Raw genomic sequence first — 19,390 nt, forward strand, 5'->3', positions numbered from 1 at the left:
AGTGTTCTTTATGTTAACATATGTAAAATATATTTCATACTCTTAGAATTTATTTTCTTATATAATGAAATAAGTTCATATTTTTGTAGCATATATGCTTTGTATGTGATGTCCTTGTTTCAAGTTATTTGCCTCTTGCTGTTGTATTGCAATTGGAGATTTGAAATGAAATTGAAGATATGACATACTTGTCACAAAGAACTAGTGACAATACCTGCTGGCTACTGGATAATTATCCATGCCAAACATATATAAGAATTCTATATAATTTGACTATTTACCTTACTTCTTGTTATATATATATATATATATATATATATATATATATATATATATATATATATATATATATATAAACTGTCACTGTAGACTGCATATTAACAGTAAAATTTAATTACATGCGGTTGAGAGAATAAACAGAATCCTCATCTCTGTAATGTACTTTCTCTCTCTCTCTCTCTCTCTCTCTCTCTCTCTCTCTCTCTCTCTCTCTCTCTCGTGAATAAAGAAATGAATGTATGACCTCGAGGTGCAATTATCTGCACTTTGCTCAAACCGTATGAGGTCTTTACTGCTACAAAACGAGGAATTTACACTGCACTCTAAAATAATAAATATGCTCTAAACTGATAACATTGTGAATGAGCATATATAAACAAAATAGGGCCTTAAATACTACTTGTAAGCGGCTACCCTATTCTGCCATCGTGCGGCAGCAGTAAATTAAACAGACAAAATGTCCAAATAAAATGGGGTGGGAAGGGTTAGCGGAAATATAACGTTGTGTAAATACATCTAATTGCATACAATTTGATACATTTAATTTGTTTTGTGCTACTTGCATGCCACCTCTCTTCCGAATGCTAATACTCTGAGACATCAGCTGCTGCAATTCGAATATTTTAAATAAGACGCCCAAACATGCCGTAGAGTGGTATAACCTCTTGTTGCTAGGGTCAGGGGAGCAGTCGTATTGTAAGAAATTGACGTGTCACAGCGCCATCTGTTGTCATAATGATGCATTATTTTATGCTAACTTCCTTGATTCTAACTTGCAACGTGCTTGATGCTACATTATAGTCATGATTTTGGAAGGTGCAATTTGTGAAACTTGTGATAAGGCAAGTTCATAAATGGAATGTTAAATTTTGTAATAACTGACATAGCATTTGCCATATTGCAAGTTACAAGGACGTAAAAGGAAAGTAGATCTAGGCACTTTCAAGCAGCCATTTACAGCTTGCATCAATCAAGAATAGAAAATTCATGAATAGAATTATGAATGTAGCACTCGCAAGCAGCCATTTACAATGGATCATTATGAAGATTGGAAAATACATGCATAGAATTATGGTGGTAATTCCCCTCCATATAAAAGCGCCCTAGGCTTTTATTTGTTAGTATCTTTAGCAACGCGTTTTCAACTGCTCTATTGATCTTTTGAGTTCCAACACTTCAAGATAGAAAAGACCCGAGACCATCAACGATTGAGCGTCCGACTTTTTGAAAATAACTTTGACTAGAGGCTTACCTTGGATCTTACTCTGACTTTTTAAAGTTTTTGGAAAATTTGTAATCACTACCTGAGTGAATTCGTACAGGAGGATATGTTTTAGTGGATCTACAGCTTACAATTGTCTTTCAGAACAGTGAACGTCATCAGATATACAGAATTTGAAATTGAAATAATCGGTCTGAAAGAGCTTTGTGAATGTCTTCATTTTATTCTTTCACAATTAAAACATATGCCCACAATTTGTGTGTATCTTGTGTGAGTGCTCCTAGCCTTTTTATGGCTATTGTGTGTGTGTGTGTGTGTGTGTGAGAGAGAGAGAGAGAGAGAGAGACAGACAGACAGACAGACAGACAGAGAGACAGACAGAGAGACAGAGGAAGAGAGAGAGATAGTATGTGAATGTCTGAGCATTCCTTCCCTGTTTGCTCCTTACACACCATTGGTGACAGTATATTGTTACGACTCCAGGTCTTAATATATGTAACAGAAAAAAAAGTGAAATCAACAATTATAATCAATAACACATTTATTGCTCTATAATACACATTTACAATGTTGTGTATTAAATTCCAAATAATTCAAAATGTCCTATAACAATTCCAAAAATACAGGATGTTCCGTATGAATTCCAATAGTCTTGAATGTCCTCATACAACAAAATGATACAATCCAAAATGTCTTTGACTGAATTCACAAAACTCCACAGTAATGTAGTAATTAATCCAAACGTCAGTGAGCAGTTTATTAATTCTAATGAGTATTTTAAGGTGTTATAATCTATCATATCAGCAAACATTATTAAACACTATTACAAATGCACGCAGTTCTTGATTTTATCAGTAACTGTCTTATATTTTGCATTTAATTTTAAGACACTTTCATATTGGCTTGTAAAGTAGCCTTATTCGTCTTGGGTTACTAAAGGTTTTATTTTGGATAATATTTTTGACAAGTGAAAGACTTATTCTATGCAGCTTTAAATAAAAGTATTGAATTTTAAAGTGATATGTATAATGATAGACTTTGTCAATAAAACGTATGGAAAAATGGTTTAACACGTTGTTCCTATGGAAACCACCATGTGAACTCGAAACTTATGAAAATTCGAGAAGGGGCAGAAAACGGTCCGTATACAGGATAGTCCTTATCCATTCTTTACCCATTCTGGAATTTAGATTGGCAAATGCTGAAACAGTACCTTTCATCGACAATTCAAACACTTCCTGTTCCAAAATTCATTTTTAAGGCGACGCGATGAATCAGGAAGTTGATCTTAATTTGAGAGAGAGAGAGCACACACACACACACACACACACACACACACACACACACACACATATATACTGCTTAAAGAGTGAATTTCAACATATTGGAATGTGATTGGAAGTATATAAATCGTGACGACTTTCACACTGAAATCTGTATGAAACCGTTCATGTTGTATGTCAATTGTGATCGCCGGTCACGTGGTAAAAACTGCACTTTCAATGGGTTCAATACTCATAAAATCTTCAAGAATATTACCTTTTATGAATTTGTCGCAAGATGGCCGACACTAGATCACATGACCGGTTCCACACAATTAATTTGTCAAGTTCACACTTTGATTGAATTTAACTTATTCATTGTAAATATTGACCTTTAAAAAAAATAAAAGTATGGGTATGTTTTGAATATTTAATATTGTATTCTTCATTTGTATGCGAGTCAATATATTTTCAATGTTATCTGCCTTCATTGGTACTTGTTTACTCTTCACCCAAACTTAGCAGTCTTGGTTACGAATTAAAATACTTTAGATGCTTGACGGACAGGACATAATACAAACATGTTTATATATTTGCCAATGACACAGTGTAATCAGACAAGTGGTGCTAGTTAAATTGTATATTAACCCTCAGTTTGAGTCACTTGTTGTAGAGTATCTGTTCGACACCATCCGACCTATTTTTCATCCCGGACAAGCAATGATTGGTTAAAATTACGTCACATGACTATGCTCCAACGAGTGTAAACAGGGGTGAAATTCGAAGATCGGCATATATCATTTAACATTAGCACCTCTATCTATTACATATCTCCACCAAATAAAACCAGCACTGTACTGAGATAGTTAAAATTACAAATTTACTGAAAGACATTAAGAAGCTCATGAATACTTATAAAAATAAGACAAGTCAACGAACTTCAATTTCTTTAATATCAAAAAATGGACTGGAATTACTTTTACATAGTACAACAATAGGAATAAATTCAATCAAACTCAGTTCACTGCTATTGATTCAGGATTAATACAATAGTAATATTGTGCCATACTAAAGAAGCAGTTATCTCCCGCCACGCTAAGAACTTAGGGCTAACTTTCAAAACACTTACCCCGTGGGTCATCCATTTCTTGCTGAATAATTACGCTTAGTTTATTAAGGCCAGCAATGATAACATTTATTACATAAGTTACACGTAATCGGATAGATATATTCATGTTTAAGTCATGTTTTCCTTTATTATGCATCTTATCACAATTTGATACAGTCAAAACTAAAGTGGTCCTGACCGAACATTTCTTTAAATTTATTATTACCTTTACATATGTTAGGACACACACACACACACACACACACACACACTATGTTACAATATAAATGACGAGAAGAAAGATTGCTTGATTTATATCAAGAATTTTTAAATTTTCAATGTAGTCAGTATGACATCGTCAAATCCTGGTGCAACTGTGGTAACTGATTATTTTACATTTATAATGTACAAGCATTTTGATAGCGAAATTGACCTTTACAACCGAAATTGACCTTTACAACCGTACAGTCTTGCAACAGGCATTATTTACGCTACGAAATTTTCTTCCATGAGATAAAAGCCAATTAAGTTTTGAAAAAATATTGAATTCCTCTGAATGTATTCGCATATAATCGCAAGTATACAAATCTCAGTTTGTATATCAAACGTATACAAATTTTTTATGTCTCAAGTATACAAATCTCAGTGTGTATGTCTCAAGTATACAAATCTCAGTTTGTATGTCTCAAGTACACAAATCTCAGTTTATATGTCTCAAGTATACAAAATCTCAGTTTGTATGTCTCAAGTATACAAATCTCAATTTGCAAGAGTCAGTGAGTAAAGTGGAACGACTCGTCTATTTATTTAAAAGTGAATTTCAAATGTCAAATTCCTTATCACCATGCTGAGGATAATTCCTTCATCGAATAAACTCAGCACATTTCCCCCAGAATGCATCACGATCATTTCCCTCCGGATATTTCAGGTATGTCTTTGATCGCACAAGATCCATTACATCCAGCGGAAGTTTATCAAGGTTAAGGTCATGAAGAATAATGATGAGAATAACGTTCCTGTCCGAGAACAAGTCTTCGACCCTGGCCATGTTAAGCTCATACATGCACCAGTCACTCCGCAAGAAATCTTCAGTCAAAACAAGTATGGTTCTCTTACTGCTATGAATGGCATGTGAGATATTGCAGGCCACCGACTCACCGGCAAGGAAATCTCGTTCATGGACACAAAGTTTTATGTTGTGTTCAATTTCCAATTTTGGTATCATCTCGTTTCGCACAAATGTATGATTCTTGTCTGTGTATGAAACAAAGGCGTCGTATTCAAATATCTGTTGATAAGCAGTGGTATCGTTGGAACGTTGGGACCATTTTAATTTGGAGGCATAGTATAGATAACGCAGTTTCCAGCGATATCTATATGCAAGTGCCCCAACAAGTAGGAATAAGAGAGATATAGATGCAACAACCGAACCAAATAAAGCTGATAGTTTTGATTTGCATTTTCGCTCAAGGTCATCCAAAATTCGATTGATATCATCAAGTGTAGTCCTGGTTTCATTCTGAAATTCACAGTATGTCAAATGTGCATCCTGCAGAGTTAATCCACAAGAAACGGTCAGCTGGAAGAACTCTAAGTTGTCACATGTACATCTGAGAGGGTTTCGAGCAAGGTTGATTACTAGGTGCGATTGCTTGCAAAGCTTTTCTATTTGACGTGAATAACTGTCGGATATGAACTGGATATTATTGACGGATAAGTCCAAGCTTTTAAGCTTTGTGTGAGATAGGTCTACATCAACGCTGATTAACTTGTTTGAAGATAAATTCAGACTCTCTAAGTTCCCAGCATCTTTAAGCATACTTTTAGGAACTTTTGTGATGCTATTGTTTGCAAGGTTTAGATAATTTAAATTGGTAAGGTTTTGAAAAATTAATTCTTTTCTCAACATGTTCATTAGATTATTATTTTTTAAATCAAGGTGTGTAAGGTTGGTCATTTTCTGAAATGTGCCATCAGCTATTTCAGACAATTTTGTGTTTGACAAGTTAATAATTCTAACTTGAGAAAATATGTTCCCGAAGGCAAGAGGTACATGATATATCGGGTTGAAGCTTATATCAAGATAATCAATTTTCACTGATACAACTTGATAATGATCGAATTTGAAATAAAAGTTATTGTTTGAATAATCTAACTTAAGAGTTTTTATTGGTATATAACTCTCTGGTGGTCGATTCCCATGACTCAAGAAGGACTGATATTTGTCTTTAGTAACGTTGATTTGCTCCAATTGTTCTTCTCCTTCTTGTTCATGCGGATTTTTGTACCAGGTTATATTGTGTTGACGGTTAGAAACAGACAAAGGTTTCCTTCCGTACGTCTGTCCTAAATGGTCACTTGAAATAAAGTTCAAAAGGTTCAAATGACTTGTTAAAGTTTGGAACTTATGAGTGCGTATCTTAAAAAGGGACAAATTAGGAAGCTGATCAAAACCTGAGGTGATCACTGAGTAGAAATCAACAGGAGAGTATATGAAATCGATTGTGTTCAGTGATTTGGGTAAGAATCGAAGTGCATCACCCACTATTCTCGCACCGGGCCCCAATTCAAGAATAAGTTCTTCTATTTTCGAATTCTCAAAAGGCGAAAGGTTTGTTTTGGAAAGTATACCACGGTCCTCATTCAATATTTGAATCTTGCGAAGAGACGTGCAGTTATTATCTAAAGCATTTGATAAGATTAAGGGTATGGTTTCAAAATACACAACGTGAATGAAGAGTGTGCTTAGGTTAAATATATTTTTTAATGCGTCTGACATCAATGATACGCATCTTGACGGAAAGCGGCAAACAAGGCTTAAGGTAGTAATGTTGTCCACGTGCAAGAAGCTGTTTCCGCTTATATTTAAATTACATGAGGCTGCTAAGGCCAAAAAGGACAGACTTTTTATGCCCCATCTTGTAGAATCAAAAGGTAAATCCTGAACGCCTATTGATAAGCTTTCTAATGTCGGGAAAGACAAATTCGTTTCTAAACGTTTACACGTGAAATTACACTTCTCTGTAAAGATTAAAAAGTTTACTAGAGAACGTAGAGGTCGAAAAACACTTGGGTGTAATTCACTAATGCAAAGTTCATTTTGTGATAGATCAAGCACCTGAAGACTCTCCAGTCCACTGAAGGCATCCTGATGTATGTATTTCATATTGTTATTTGACAAGTCCAAGCGTCTAAGTCTTGTTAGAAGTTTGAATGTAAAAGCTGATAAACTTGGAGTAGAACATGACCCGAAACCAAGATCTTCGAGGTATTCCAAACCATTATATTTAGGTAGGTCTTTCGCAGATAGGTGGCACCGAGTCAAATTAAGGCTTATGAGTTGACGTGGTCCGATTAAGGCGTTTTTGTCAATATTCTCCATTTTATTGAACGATAAGTCCAGGTGTTGCAGATGTGGGAGATTTTCAAAAGAATAATCTGAAATATTTATGATAGTGTTCCTAGAGAAATCAAGTGTTCTTGTATCATTTGGTATGCCATTAGGAATTGTGCGAAAAAATCTGCGCGAACAGTCCACTGTCGCAATCGTACAACTGCATATTTTGTCGCAAACACTCAGCGTAAAAGCACTTGCCGACAGGAATGTCAGACACATTACTAGAAACGTATTCAGTACTCCTTGACAATGGATGATACCGATTTTACTACTGTTAGCCCTCATTTTTGATGACTCTATCTGGAATGAAAATAAAATAGAAACAAAAAAGTTATCATTCGTGCAATTGCCAGTTGCTAATTTAAAATGTTCTGAGATTATTGCGAATAGCCCATTCATATAATGAAGACTGATTTAAATCGATATAGACAATGGCAACTATTTTCACGAAGACGCGAAGCCTCCATTCTTCTACATAGTATGTGTAATGAAAATGAAATGCCTTTATCCAAGTCACTGTGCTTATAGATGGATTTTAGTATCAGCATCTATCAGACATTTTCTTTGCAGATCAGTAGCTATGTAATAAAGGGAAATAACCCTACTAATCCTAATATTGATTATGTAAAATCACTTTTGATATTCTCGTAGGCATAGCAATTTTGTTCTGTTCGGAACTTTAAAAAAAAAGTTGTACCTAGATTATTATGAGGTAGTTGGGGAGTTAGATCATTTTAAACAAATATTTTTTACTATATGTAAACACTGTTCTCGATAATAGCTCCCATACCAACCCCCAGTAGTAGTTAAGTGGGATACTAGACGTACAATGGGAATTAGCATTACAGACCCCCCCCCCCGGGTCAATATACGTACAAGGGAAATTTAACATGGCGAAAAATCGTGGGTCAATATACGTACAAGGGGAATTTAACATGGGAATAAATCGTGGGTCAATATACGTACAAGGGGAATTTAACATGGGAATAAATCGTGGGTCAATATACGTACAAGGGGAATTTAACATGGCGAAAAATCGTGGGTCAATATACGTACAAGGGGAATTTAACATGGGAATAAATCGTGGGTCAATATACGTACAAGGGGAATTTAACATGGGAATAAATCGTGGGTCAATATACGTACAAGGGGAATTTAACATGGGAATAAATCGTGGGTCAATATACGTACAAGGGGAATTTAACATGGGAATAAATCGTGGGTCAATATACGTACAAGGGGAATTTAACATGGGAAATAGAGTTTGGGCTTGTTTAGGGACAAGGGGAATTGAATATGGCATTTTTTTTTTTTTTTTAAATCTTTTTTTAAAAAAGGGGTAGGCAATTGAAAAGTCATTCTCTTTTCGAGAAATATGGCTGGCCCTGAAAAGGGCCTTTGGGTTTATGTTAATGTATCCATTAACATAAAGGGCACCGCATTGGTCTTCTTCTTGTCCTTAGGCTGCGTCTCACTGTTGGCCCGTAAATCAGGACTCTTTTGAGGCATCCTTGCCTCTCCACGTAAATCCTACGTATCCACAGGCTGGTGTCCGTCCTGTGGACAACGGTCCACTTGGATCGTACATACATGGGTATGTCCGTCCGGAACATCATGGAAGACACAAGCGTAGAAGATTGCACATCGGTCCACATCTTGAAGCGACGAGAACAGGTGAATCAATGCAGTGAACTGCGCTTATTTATAGGTAGAGGAAGGATTGAAACGGATTGAGTTCATTCACCAATCCGAACACGCGTTACAAAATTCAGTCAGCCCGCATCCAATCCGAAGAGAGCAATCTGTGACGTCACGTGGTCTATATAGATTCGCTAGCGCTTGTGTGCAGTCAATCTATGCGACAGTGATTCAACATGACGGAAACTCAGAAAACGATCCATTGGGGTGCACCAGCAGGGGAGACCGCCCAAGGGAACCCGGACTTACTTTCAGAAGAGGTGAATTGGGATTTTGTGGATTTTCTCTCCTCGCAAGAATTTGTTCCGGAACCTTCGTTACTTTCTTCATTACCGCAAGTGGAGAATTTTAGACAGAGACAGAAAGAAGAATTGGAGAAATTTATACAACGACAAAAGGAAGCGGAACAAGCTTTCTCCTACAGCAACAGCAGCAAGAAGAAGAGGTAAGAAAAAAACAACAGCAAGAAGAAGTAGCAGCAAAGAAACAAGAGGGTGAAAATCAAACGGTCACGGTACTGTTGGACATTTTAGCGGAGTTAAGAAGTCTGAAACAAATGTATCAGACTTCTTTATTACGACCGAAGAGAATACGACCTTCCCGAGCTAAACACGTTAACCCTGTGACTAAACCTACCGTACCACCCTTAGTGATTTCAACCCAATCATCATCATCATCAACATTACGCAGTCCAGAAGTAGGCCTTGGCCGTGGCAAAGGCTTAAGGCAGTTAAAGTTGATTGCTTGAACTCACCACTGCACCATAAAGAAAAAGGCCCTTTTCAGGGCCACCCACATTTCTCGAAAAGAGATAGCCTTTCAATTTGCCAATCACTCAAAAAAACAAACAAATAGTTAACAACCCATTTATAGTACGTGTCTTTGTATGAGTGCGTGAGTGTACGTTCTTATTTTAAAATCACAACTCAAAGACACTTACCTTTTAATACTTAATTTATTCTTTTATAAATATTAACAATCCAATTCACAATTCACAAAAGAGCACTTTAAAAAGTTCATACACTTCTTCTGTCTCATTGTTTAGTCTCTCTGTTTTTTGAATTTCTTCACCGTCACACTCTTTTCCTCTTCTTCCTCCTCACTTTCTTCCCTTCTTCTTTTCTTCTCATGTTTCTTTTTCTTCACCTGTTTGCTTTCTTCCTCTGAAAAATCCCTCTCTTCTTCCGAAGAATCCCTCTCTTCTTCTGAAGAATTTCTCTTTTCTTCTGACTCCTCTTGTTTCTTTTTTGGGCAATCTGGAGACCAATGTCCTTTTTCTTTGCAGTAATAACAGGTATCTTGACTTTTGTCTTTTTTAGTCCCTGTTTTTGTTCTTTTTTGACGGTCTGGACACTCTGAAGACCAATGCCCTTTCTTCTGACAGATATAGCAAGTATCTTGACTTTTATCTCGAAAGGAAGGAGAGTAGTCCGTAGGCTGGTCTGAAGAGAATTTTCTAATGACCCCTCGCAAAGCTCTGACGAAACGTTCGATTTGGTTAGTCTCTTCCATAGTTGTGCTCGGCTTGAGAGTGAAATGAATAGTGAAAGGACAAGACACACACCCTTTTATATACACTGGTCTGCCATGACTATAAATTAGTCTATGGTGTTTAAACTTGAGTCATTTGACGTTTTGCACTCAAGATGAAACGATCCTATTCATTCGAGAAGAAGGAAGAAGTAGAAGAAAGTAAGAGGCAGAAACGTAATCTATCGCCTCGTACCAGGGCTGAAATCTTGGTACAAATTCATGCCAGTGGTTTTGAAGAGGACATGAGTGAACCAGAATTTGAAACCTCTAAACCAAGTTCACCACCCTTAGTCAACCCTGAAAAATACTATTCCATTCGAGAGACGGAAAAGCGCCCCTCTAGAAAATTTAGAACCACGGCTTACAAATACACGGTGAAGTTTAAAGATTTCAAGGCTGAAGTGCCGTTAGAGAAAGCAGAAGTGTTTATCACTGGGGTGTGGGATTCTCTGCTCACTGCACTCAAGCGACAATGTCAACCCAAAGAAGACGATCCCTTGAGACTTTCCATACAACACGACGGTTTGAAATCCCCTGTTTGGATCGAGTTTAGCACCCCTGCAGAATTGACCGCTTCCAAAGTCATGGACAAGATTCAACACGTGCAACAATCTAATGACCAGTTTGACATCACCGATGGAAAAGCCACATTGGACATGACCCACGTCTCTCCTCCTCAAGGGACCGGACGCAAAAAGATGTTATTGGTGAACGAGCTTCGCAGCATTAAGCGTAGCCTTGTCCAATTTCACAATTCTCATGACCAGATGTGTTTAGCCCGTGCCATCGTGGTGGGACGAACCTATGCCAACAAGAACGACACGACAGAATGGAAAAGAACCTGGAACACTATTCAACGTTCCTATCGAGCCAAACAACGAAACGAAGCAGAACTCCTGTTGCAACAAGCTGGCCTGTCCAAAGACACACCCTGTGGCATTCCTGAGATGCAAAAATTGCAAGATGCCCTAGCTCCACGCCACACCTTGAAAGTGCACCCTCAAGAAATGCTCGGACCTCTGTTGTTTCGAGGCCAAGATTTTAAGGACGGAAAATACATTCATGTTTATTATCACGATGACCATTTCGATACCATTACCACCATCACCGGATTCCTGGGATACGGTTATTATTGTGAGAAATGTGATTATGGTTATAACAATCGAGAGCAACACAAGCATTGTGGAATGAAATGTCCAGGATGTTTGGCCTCTCCACCCTGTCTGAGCGAAGAACCAGTGCCTTGTTCAACTTGTCTGCGCACGTTTGTCAGCCCTACCTGTTACCAACAACATTTGAAAATACAAGGTTCACAGCAGAAATGTGCTTGTCAACTGCTGAGATTGTGCCCTACCTGTGGACAAGGCTTACGTACCAATAATGCCAAGGCACACGTATGTTCAGGAAAACAAAATGTCACATTTGTCACCACATCGTGGACTTGGAACACCAATGCTACGAGCAAAAATACCAACCCCAACCAGAGAAAGAGGATGGTCACAAGAAGAAAAGCAATTTCATCTTTTTCGATTTCGAATGCATGCAAGAGACTGGCATTCACATTCCTAATTTCTGCGTGGCTCATCGAGCGTGCGAGAAGTGCATTCAAGAACCTATTTTCAGTCATTGCCCTCACTGCAGCAAGATTCCCGGAGGGCGTGAAAAAATCTTTCGGGGACCGAACACGTTAGCCGATTTTGCCCAATGGGTCTTACACCTCATCGACAAGACGTGGAGCCAAGAGGACATCGAAAGTTACGGAGATTGTCATCGTCATGCCACGGTGATGGCTCACAATTTCTCCGGATACGATGGACAGTTTCTTCTCAGATACTATGCGGAACAAGGCACCGAGCGTCCTAAAGTGACTTTGAAAGGAGCCAAAATCATTTTCATGCAAGTGGGACAAGTGCAGTTTAAAGATTCGATGAGTTACTTGGCCATGCCTTTGAGTCGAATGCCTAAAACGTTTGGAATGACAGAAATGGCTAAAGGGTACTTTCCTCACTTTTTCAATACGGAAGCCAATCAACACGCCGTTCTACCCCATTTGCCTGAGGCTCACTATTACGACCCCGACAACATGCGTACCGAACAACGAGAAGCTTTCTACGCTTGGTACCAGGCTCACGCCTCGGACCCTTTCGACTTTCAGGAAGAAATGCTAAAGTATTGTCGTTCCGACGTGGACATTTTACGACGTTGCTGTGGAAAATTTCGAGAACTGTTCATGGAGCACGGAGGGGTCGATCCTTTGAAAGAAGCTTGCACCATTGCCAAAGCGTGTTCCTTAGTGTCCTTATCGACAACGATTCATGCCTGAAAACACCGTGGCTGTCATCAGTCCTCAAACGACCCACTTTGTCAAACGTCAATACTCGGTCAAAGCCCTACCTTGGTTGCATTATTTGTGCGACAAGGAAGACAAGTGGATTCAGCATGCCCGCAACGGAGGGGGTGAAAAGACCATCGGAACGTATTCGGTCGATGGCTGGGACTTAGAAAACCCCAAGATCGTGTACGAGTTTCACGGTTGCTTATTCCACGGATGTCCCGTCTGTTACCCTGACCGTGACACTAAAAATCAGTTTTTACAACGGACCATGGAAGACTTGTACCAGGACACTTGTCAGCGACGCCTAAAGTTAGAACAGGAAGGATACCAAGTGGTGGAAATGTGGGAACACGAATACGATCACCGTATGAAAACCGATCCCGAGTTTAAACGCCTCGTGGAAAGTTACCAGTTCATGGACCCGTTGAACCCGAGGGATAGTTTGTACGGAGGAAGGACCAATGCCACCTGTTTGCTGTACCAAGCCGACGAAGAGAAAGGAGAAGAAATCAAATACTTGGACGTGTGTTCGCTGTATCCCTACGTGTGCAAATATTGTCGCTTTCCTGTAGGGCACCCGCAATTGTTAACGGAACACATCAACCTGAAAAACATTCGACAATACGAAGGCTTGATCAAGTGTAAAGTTTTGCCTCCCACGAACCTATACCATCCCGTCTTACCTCACCATTGTCAAGGCAAACTGATGTTTCCCTTGTGCCGTACTTGTGCCGAAACGTGCAACGAAGATCAGCCTTGTCAGCACACCCAGGAAGAACGTGCCTTGACGGGATCCTGGGTCAGCGTAAAATTGTTCAAAGCTCTGGACATGGGATACGAACTGTTAGAAGTGTACGAAATTTGCCACTTTCCCAAGACACAACAGTACCACAAGGGTGATCCCAGTCAGAAAGGCATTTTCGCCGACTACGTGGATGCCTTTTTGAAACTGAAGCAAGAAGCCAGCGGCTATCCTTCCTGGTGTCACACTCCCGAAGACCAAATACAATTCAAAGAGAAATACTATGAACAAGAAGGCATCACTTTAGACCACATCGAGAAAAACGAAGGCAGGCGATCGTTTGCCAAAGTGATGTTAAATTGCTTGTGGGGTAAAATGGCACAACGACCGTGTTTACCCAAGACGGAATATTTGACAGAACCTTCCCGCTACTTCCAGATGATTCACGACAAAACCAAATACATGAAACACGTGGACGTCGTTCGAGAGGATTTGATCTTGGTCAATTACGAAGAAGATCTGGACTTTGTACAAGACGACCCTTTTGGAAATGTCATCATTGCGGCTTACGTGACAGCCCATGCTCGCTTAAAATTGTACGAAGCTTTAGAACTGTTAGGGGAACGCGTCCTGTACTTTCACACGGACAGTTGCATTTACATCCATCACCCGATTCAACATCACCCTGACATCGAAGGAGACCGTTTAGGAGCCTGGACAGACGAGCATCCCGACGACAAGATTCTAAGTTTCGTCAGTGGCGGTCCCAAAAATTACGGCTACGAATACCGTGACAAACAAGGAGAAGTGCACACGACGTGCAAAGTGAAAGGACTGACTCTGAATCATCGTACCAATCGAGTGGTCAACTTTGGGGTATTGAAAGAAGCCTTGCAATCGGGAGAGGATGGAAACTTTAAAGTGACCACCTATCAACCGAACAAGATTGTACGTTTACCCACTCACCACATCGTCAGTCGGCCCTTGGAAAAAGTCTATCAAATCGTGTACCAGAAGCGAGTTCGACTTCCCAATCATTTCACCTTACCGTATGGACACGTTGGTATAAAACATTGGTTGTAAGAGGATAGTCACCCACCAGAAAGATGACTTCGCCACAGCAAGAATCGAGTGAGAAACCCGATGAGAACTCCAAGTTCAAACCCTACCATTTTCCAGTCTTCTTACCTCACTATTGTGTTTGTGCCCGCCGACTAGACACGTTTCAGAAATGGCCTGCGGATAGGGAAGGATTACCTTCTTCGCATGTTTTAGCTAGAACAGGATTTGTCTACTTGGGACCTGAGTCAGGATTGGGATACGAGGTACAGTGTTTCGCTTGTGGACTGAAGTTACGAATGGATCTATGTATCTATAAAGATTCAGCTATTCTGGAACATACTCGATGGTCTCCGCACTGCCCTTACCTTTCTATGGCCTTTCCACCCATCACACTACGGTACAATGTTGACGGTACCTTAGAGACGGTACCTTCCAGAACAAGACATAAAAAACGTAAAAAGGGAAAGATGTACAAGCTGGAGACTGCATTGCGACTAGTATAAAAAGGGATATGGTCAAGATCGATAGTTCATTGTGACTACCAAGACCGAGCGAACAAGATGAATACTTTCAGAGAAACACAAAACAAGCTGTTTAGAAAGGCACAATTCAAGTGTGAGGCTTCTGAAGTGGAATGCGATTGTGAGCCTTGCGATGGGTACGATGCTGTACGTTGTGACCTGAGCGATGCCGTAAAGCATCATGGGAACTTTGTTCTCACTGCCCCTATCATGGAAAGTGATGCTGTGCGTGTCAAACCTGAAGGATGCGAAAGTGATGCCGCTCGTTCTCTTGGACATTTTACTGGGTTTCGTTTCAAAGGGGAATGTTCACCTTCACGTCTACCTCCCTACGGATGTCATCCAGCCCTGAGCAAACTCCTGCCCATGTCACTCAACCCTCATCGAAAGGAACCTGTGAAAGACGAATATTCGTTCCCTGTGCGTTTGTCGGAATACTGCGACTTTGAAAATCGTCTTCAATCGTTCAAAGGAAAATGGCCTAAGTATCTGGGAGGACCGACCCCCGAAGAATTAGCCAGAGCCGGATTTTTCTACTTGGGCGAAGGAGATAAAGTCAAGTGCTTCAGTTGCGGTGTGTCACTTCACCACTGGGAACCGCAAGATTCGGCCTACGTAGAACATGTTCGATGGTCACCGAATTGTCTTTACTTACCCTTAGTGGGACCGAGACATTGAAGTAACTTACCATAATCTGTTCATGGATACTTTACAAGAGAACATTCGTGCTTTGCCTGTGGAGTTGAGAGAACGCATTTACTGAGAGCTGGTCAAAATACAAGTGAAACGTAAAGAACAATTGCATCCGTTACGTCACCGGTGTTTGAACCACTGGTACCTGAAGGCTATACAAGGATTGATTCAATTGAAAGTGTTCCATTGGACAGACATTGATCAACGATCCCCTGGTTTTAAAAAGGATTGGTTTGTTATGGACGATTCTATCTACTACATCATTGTAAACTTACTACATCGAATTCCAGAGGAAGAGTTAACGAATTACCAACATCTTGAACACAATGTCAACTTAGTGAAAGTGGAAACTTTTGAACGAATTGTAATGTGTAGATTAGTGACTAAACGATTTAAATTCGACACTGAAGTAAAACCATGTTTGTGCAAAGAGTACATTTCTTGTGTCAGACCAAAGAGGATTTAGTATGACCTATTCATGGATACTTTGCTAGAGAACATTCGTGCTTTGCCTGTGGAGTTGAGAGAACGCATTTACCGAGAACTGATCAAAACACAAGTGAAACGCAAACTCAAAGTTATTCATCCGTTTTTAAATTATGCTCTGTTCCAAAGTACAAGAAGACTGATTATGAGTGGATATTACATCAGGCACAAAGTTAAACGAGGCTATTGGCCACCACCCAAGGATTCCAAAAACAGTGTATATACTTATGGATACTTTACAAGAGAACATTTTGGGCTTGCCTGAGGAGTTGAGAGAAAGGATTTACCGAGAGCTGTATTGCTTCCGAAACAAAGAGACTATAAAATTAGGCTGCCATGCTACGGATTATGTCACATATTATTGAACAGATTCCGTGGAAGGAACTCAACGACCATATTCAAACCGTGGATTATTACCATCGATTATTACAAGAACTGTATCCATTCAATTTGGGTCGACAAGTGGTGTGTGTCTTAGTGACTTGTTTTCTGGGATTTCGTTTACCAGCCGATTCTTTGTGGACTCTTTACGATCAGTACTTACCACCTCAATGGCCTTAAATGGTCACGAAAAACTCCTTTTGCTCAAAGCCTTGCGTTTTCATCTGGATACTTCTCGACCTCAACAGGAAAAAAAGATTCGTCAACTTTTAGCTACCCAAGACGTGTATGACGATGTGTGTGTAGCTTGTGACTTACATCCCCATTGGACAGATGTCCGTGCCTGGAAAGAATGGGGTTTTGAGGCTTGGACCCAAGAAATAGCCCAGTATGCACGAGAGTTGTTCAAGGAAAAAAGTTACTTTTCAACCCGTGTTAGTGACGGTGCCAGAAGAACCCGCCACCCAGGACGGGACTGTCGTGGACAGGCCTGAAAGACCCTTTCGGGAGGACACTTGTGTGACCTTACCCCCTACTATAGAACTGGTTAGAACATTACCCAAAACATGTTGTTGTACAGACACTTGTTTTTATTCCACGTTAATGGTTATCATGTGCCTTTTATCCTTGTACTTAAGCCTTTGGCTTTTATGTATTTTTGTCTTTCGTATTCATGTTTGAAAAAAAACATTCAATAAACGTGTTCTGAATAAAGTATATAAACTCTTGTCTTGTTTGTTTTCGTGTCACAAGTGACATTTCTCACACTATGGCTACCTCTGCTGTCTCTGCTCCCTCTTCCTCTACTGTCAAAGTCATCGACGAACACTTAGATCGTGCCAGTTGGGAGGCTTTGTATCTTCGCCATCCCTTTAACATGCTCATTGCTGGACCTAGCGGTTCAGGCAAAACCGAATTCGTCAAACGTTTGATCGAACATAAACATCATTTGATCGATCGGCCACCTCAGCGGATCGTGTGGTGTTACAAAGAGTGGCAATCGGCGTACAGCCTCTTGCGAGAAAGTCAAGGCGATTCCATCGTGTTTGTGGAAGGCATTCCTAAAGAAGACGACGGCATCGTCTCTGACTCCCGTCTAACCCATTTGGTCATTTTCGACGACATGTTAGGAGAAGACGAAGAAGAAATTAAACTGTGGTTCACGCGCAAAGGGCATCACCGTAATGCCAGTGTCGTTTACATCACCCAAAATTTGTTTCAACAAAGTGAAGCCCATCGCACCATCAATCTCAATGCGCATTACGTGGTCTTGTTTAAAAGCCCTCGAGATAAATCGCAAGTGCAAGTCTTAGCCAAACAGTTAGGAACGCCTTGGCTGACTCAGGCGTACGACGATGCCACTCAAACTCCACACGCCTATTTACTCGTCGATTTGAAACCTACCACCCCTGAGGATTTGCGATTTCGTATCCACTTGTTTCACCACTGGTGCCAAGACGGAGGGCCTGTCCTGTACACGTCTCCGTCCTCGACTTCATTTCACTCCACATAAAAATAATCTATAAAAACCTCAGACCTTTTTCGTCTGTCTCACACAACGTCAACATGACGTCCCTTCAGTCGCATCTTCCCGTCAAATTGATTCGTGCCTTGTATGGCATCAGTCGAGAATAAAATCCACAAATACGAGCTCGTGTCTTAGAAGCTAGTCTCAAAGAAGTCTTACGATGGTTCACGGTGACGGCACGTCAATTACTCCAAGGAATCATTCAGATTCCTCATCAAACCAAACGCTTTTTTGATCGAAACAAAGTCGCTTTGGTCCAACTGGCCGATCCCCGCATCGACACTCAAACCAAAAAACAAATCATTTTGAAACCTCGAGGGAGCGGTATTCTAGGAGGGGTCATCATTTGCTCTCTCTTAAGATGGGATCCTAATGCCCCCAAAGTTATACCCAGGAAAAAAGTCCAACGAAGCCCCAAGAAGAAAAAGACCAGGTCCCCAAGAAGAAGAACTTCTCCAGTGGCGGGACCCTCCTCTGATCAGACACCACCACCCCGGAAAAAGAAAAGAAGCCCTCAGAAAAAGAAACAGAGAAAAAGTTCCCAGAAAAAGAAAAGCCCACAGAAGAAAACTAGTCGCAAGAGAGGCACTTCGGCCAGGACGCAACCTTACACTCGCAAACCACGATCTGCCACGGCAGTGACTGCATCTCCGGCATCCTCACGTTTGTCCACTTCTCCGTTGATGACACCAGGAACTGAAGAGTACTTGGAGACGTTGATCACACCAAGAACTTCTCCGTTGATGGCCCCCAAAAGAACTTCCCCAGTGGCAGGACCCTCCAATTTAGTGGCAGTGGCTGCTGCTCACAAAGTACCTTCTCCCAAAATCAAAGTCCATGAAAGATCGGGCATGTTACAAAGTTTACTGGATTTGTCCAAGCAAGAACTGGCTCGATTTAGTCCGTTGCGTACCCCTGCACGACGTGTCATGCCTGTCATCAAACTAATACGACGTAAAGACAATCAGTGGCGACGCGTTCCAGTATAAAAAAGGTGTGTGACCAAGTAGGGTATCAGTGTTTTTTTGGTGCTCCTGAAGACTCAAAGATGTCACCCTCCAGAAAACCCCAAGGAAAGAAAAGGAAAGGACTACCACCACGTTTAGTCAAACATGGGGACATGTTATCTGTCCTGTCCAAAGC

General features: G+C 40.3%; 1 protein-coding gene across 1 annotated transcript in view; it reads right to left on the reverse strand.

Annotated features, from left to right (window-relative positions):
* Positions 1 to 3,698: 3,698 nt before the first annotated feature.
* Positions 3,699 to 19,390, reverse strand: part of LOC149796353 (toll-like receptor 4) — a 32,854-nt gene continuing 17,162 nt past the window's right edge. The window contains exon 2 of the mRNA XM_089961026.1: positions 3,699 to 7,568. Coding sequence (XP_089817152.1) covers positions 4,734 to 7,553 — 2,820 coding nt within the window. The 5' untranslated portion in view covers positions 7,554 to 7,568 and the 3' untranslated portion in view covers positions 3,699 to 4,733. The remainder of the gene's footprint in view (positions 7,569 to 19,390) is intronic.

Source organism: Sinohyriopsis cumingii, chromosome 6 (assembly GCF_028554795.1).
Source record: "Sinohyriopsis cumingii isolate HCF-2022 chromosome 6, ASM2855479v2, whole genome shotgun sequence".
Lineage (NCBI taxonomy): Eukaryota > Metazoa > Mollusca > Bivalvia > Unionida > Unionidae > Sinohyriopsis > Sinohyriopsis cumingii.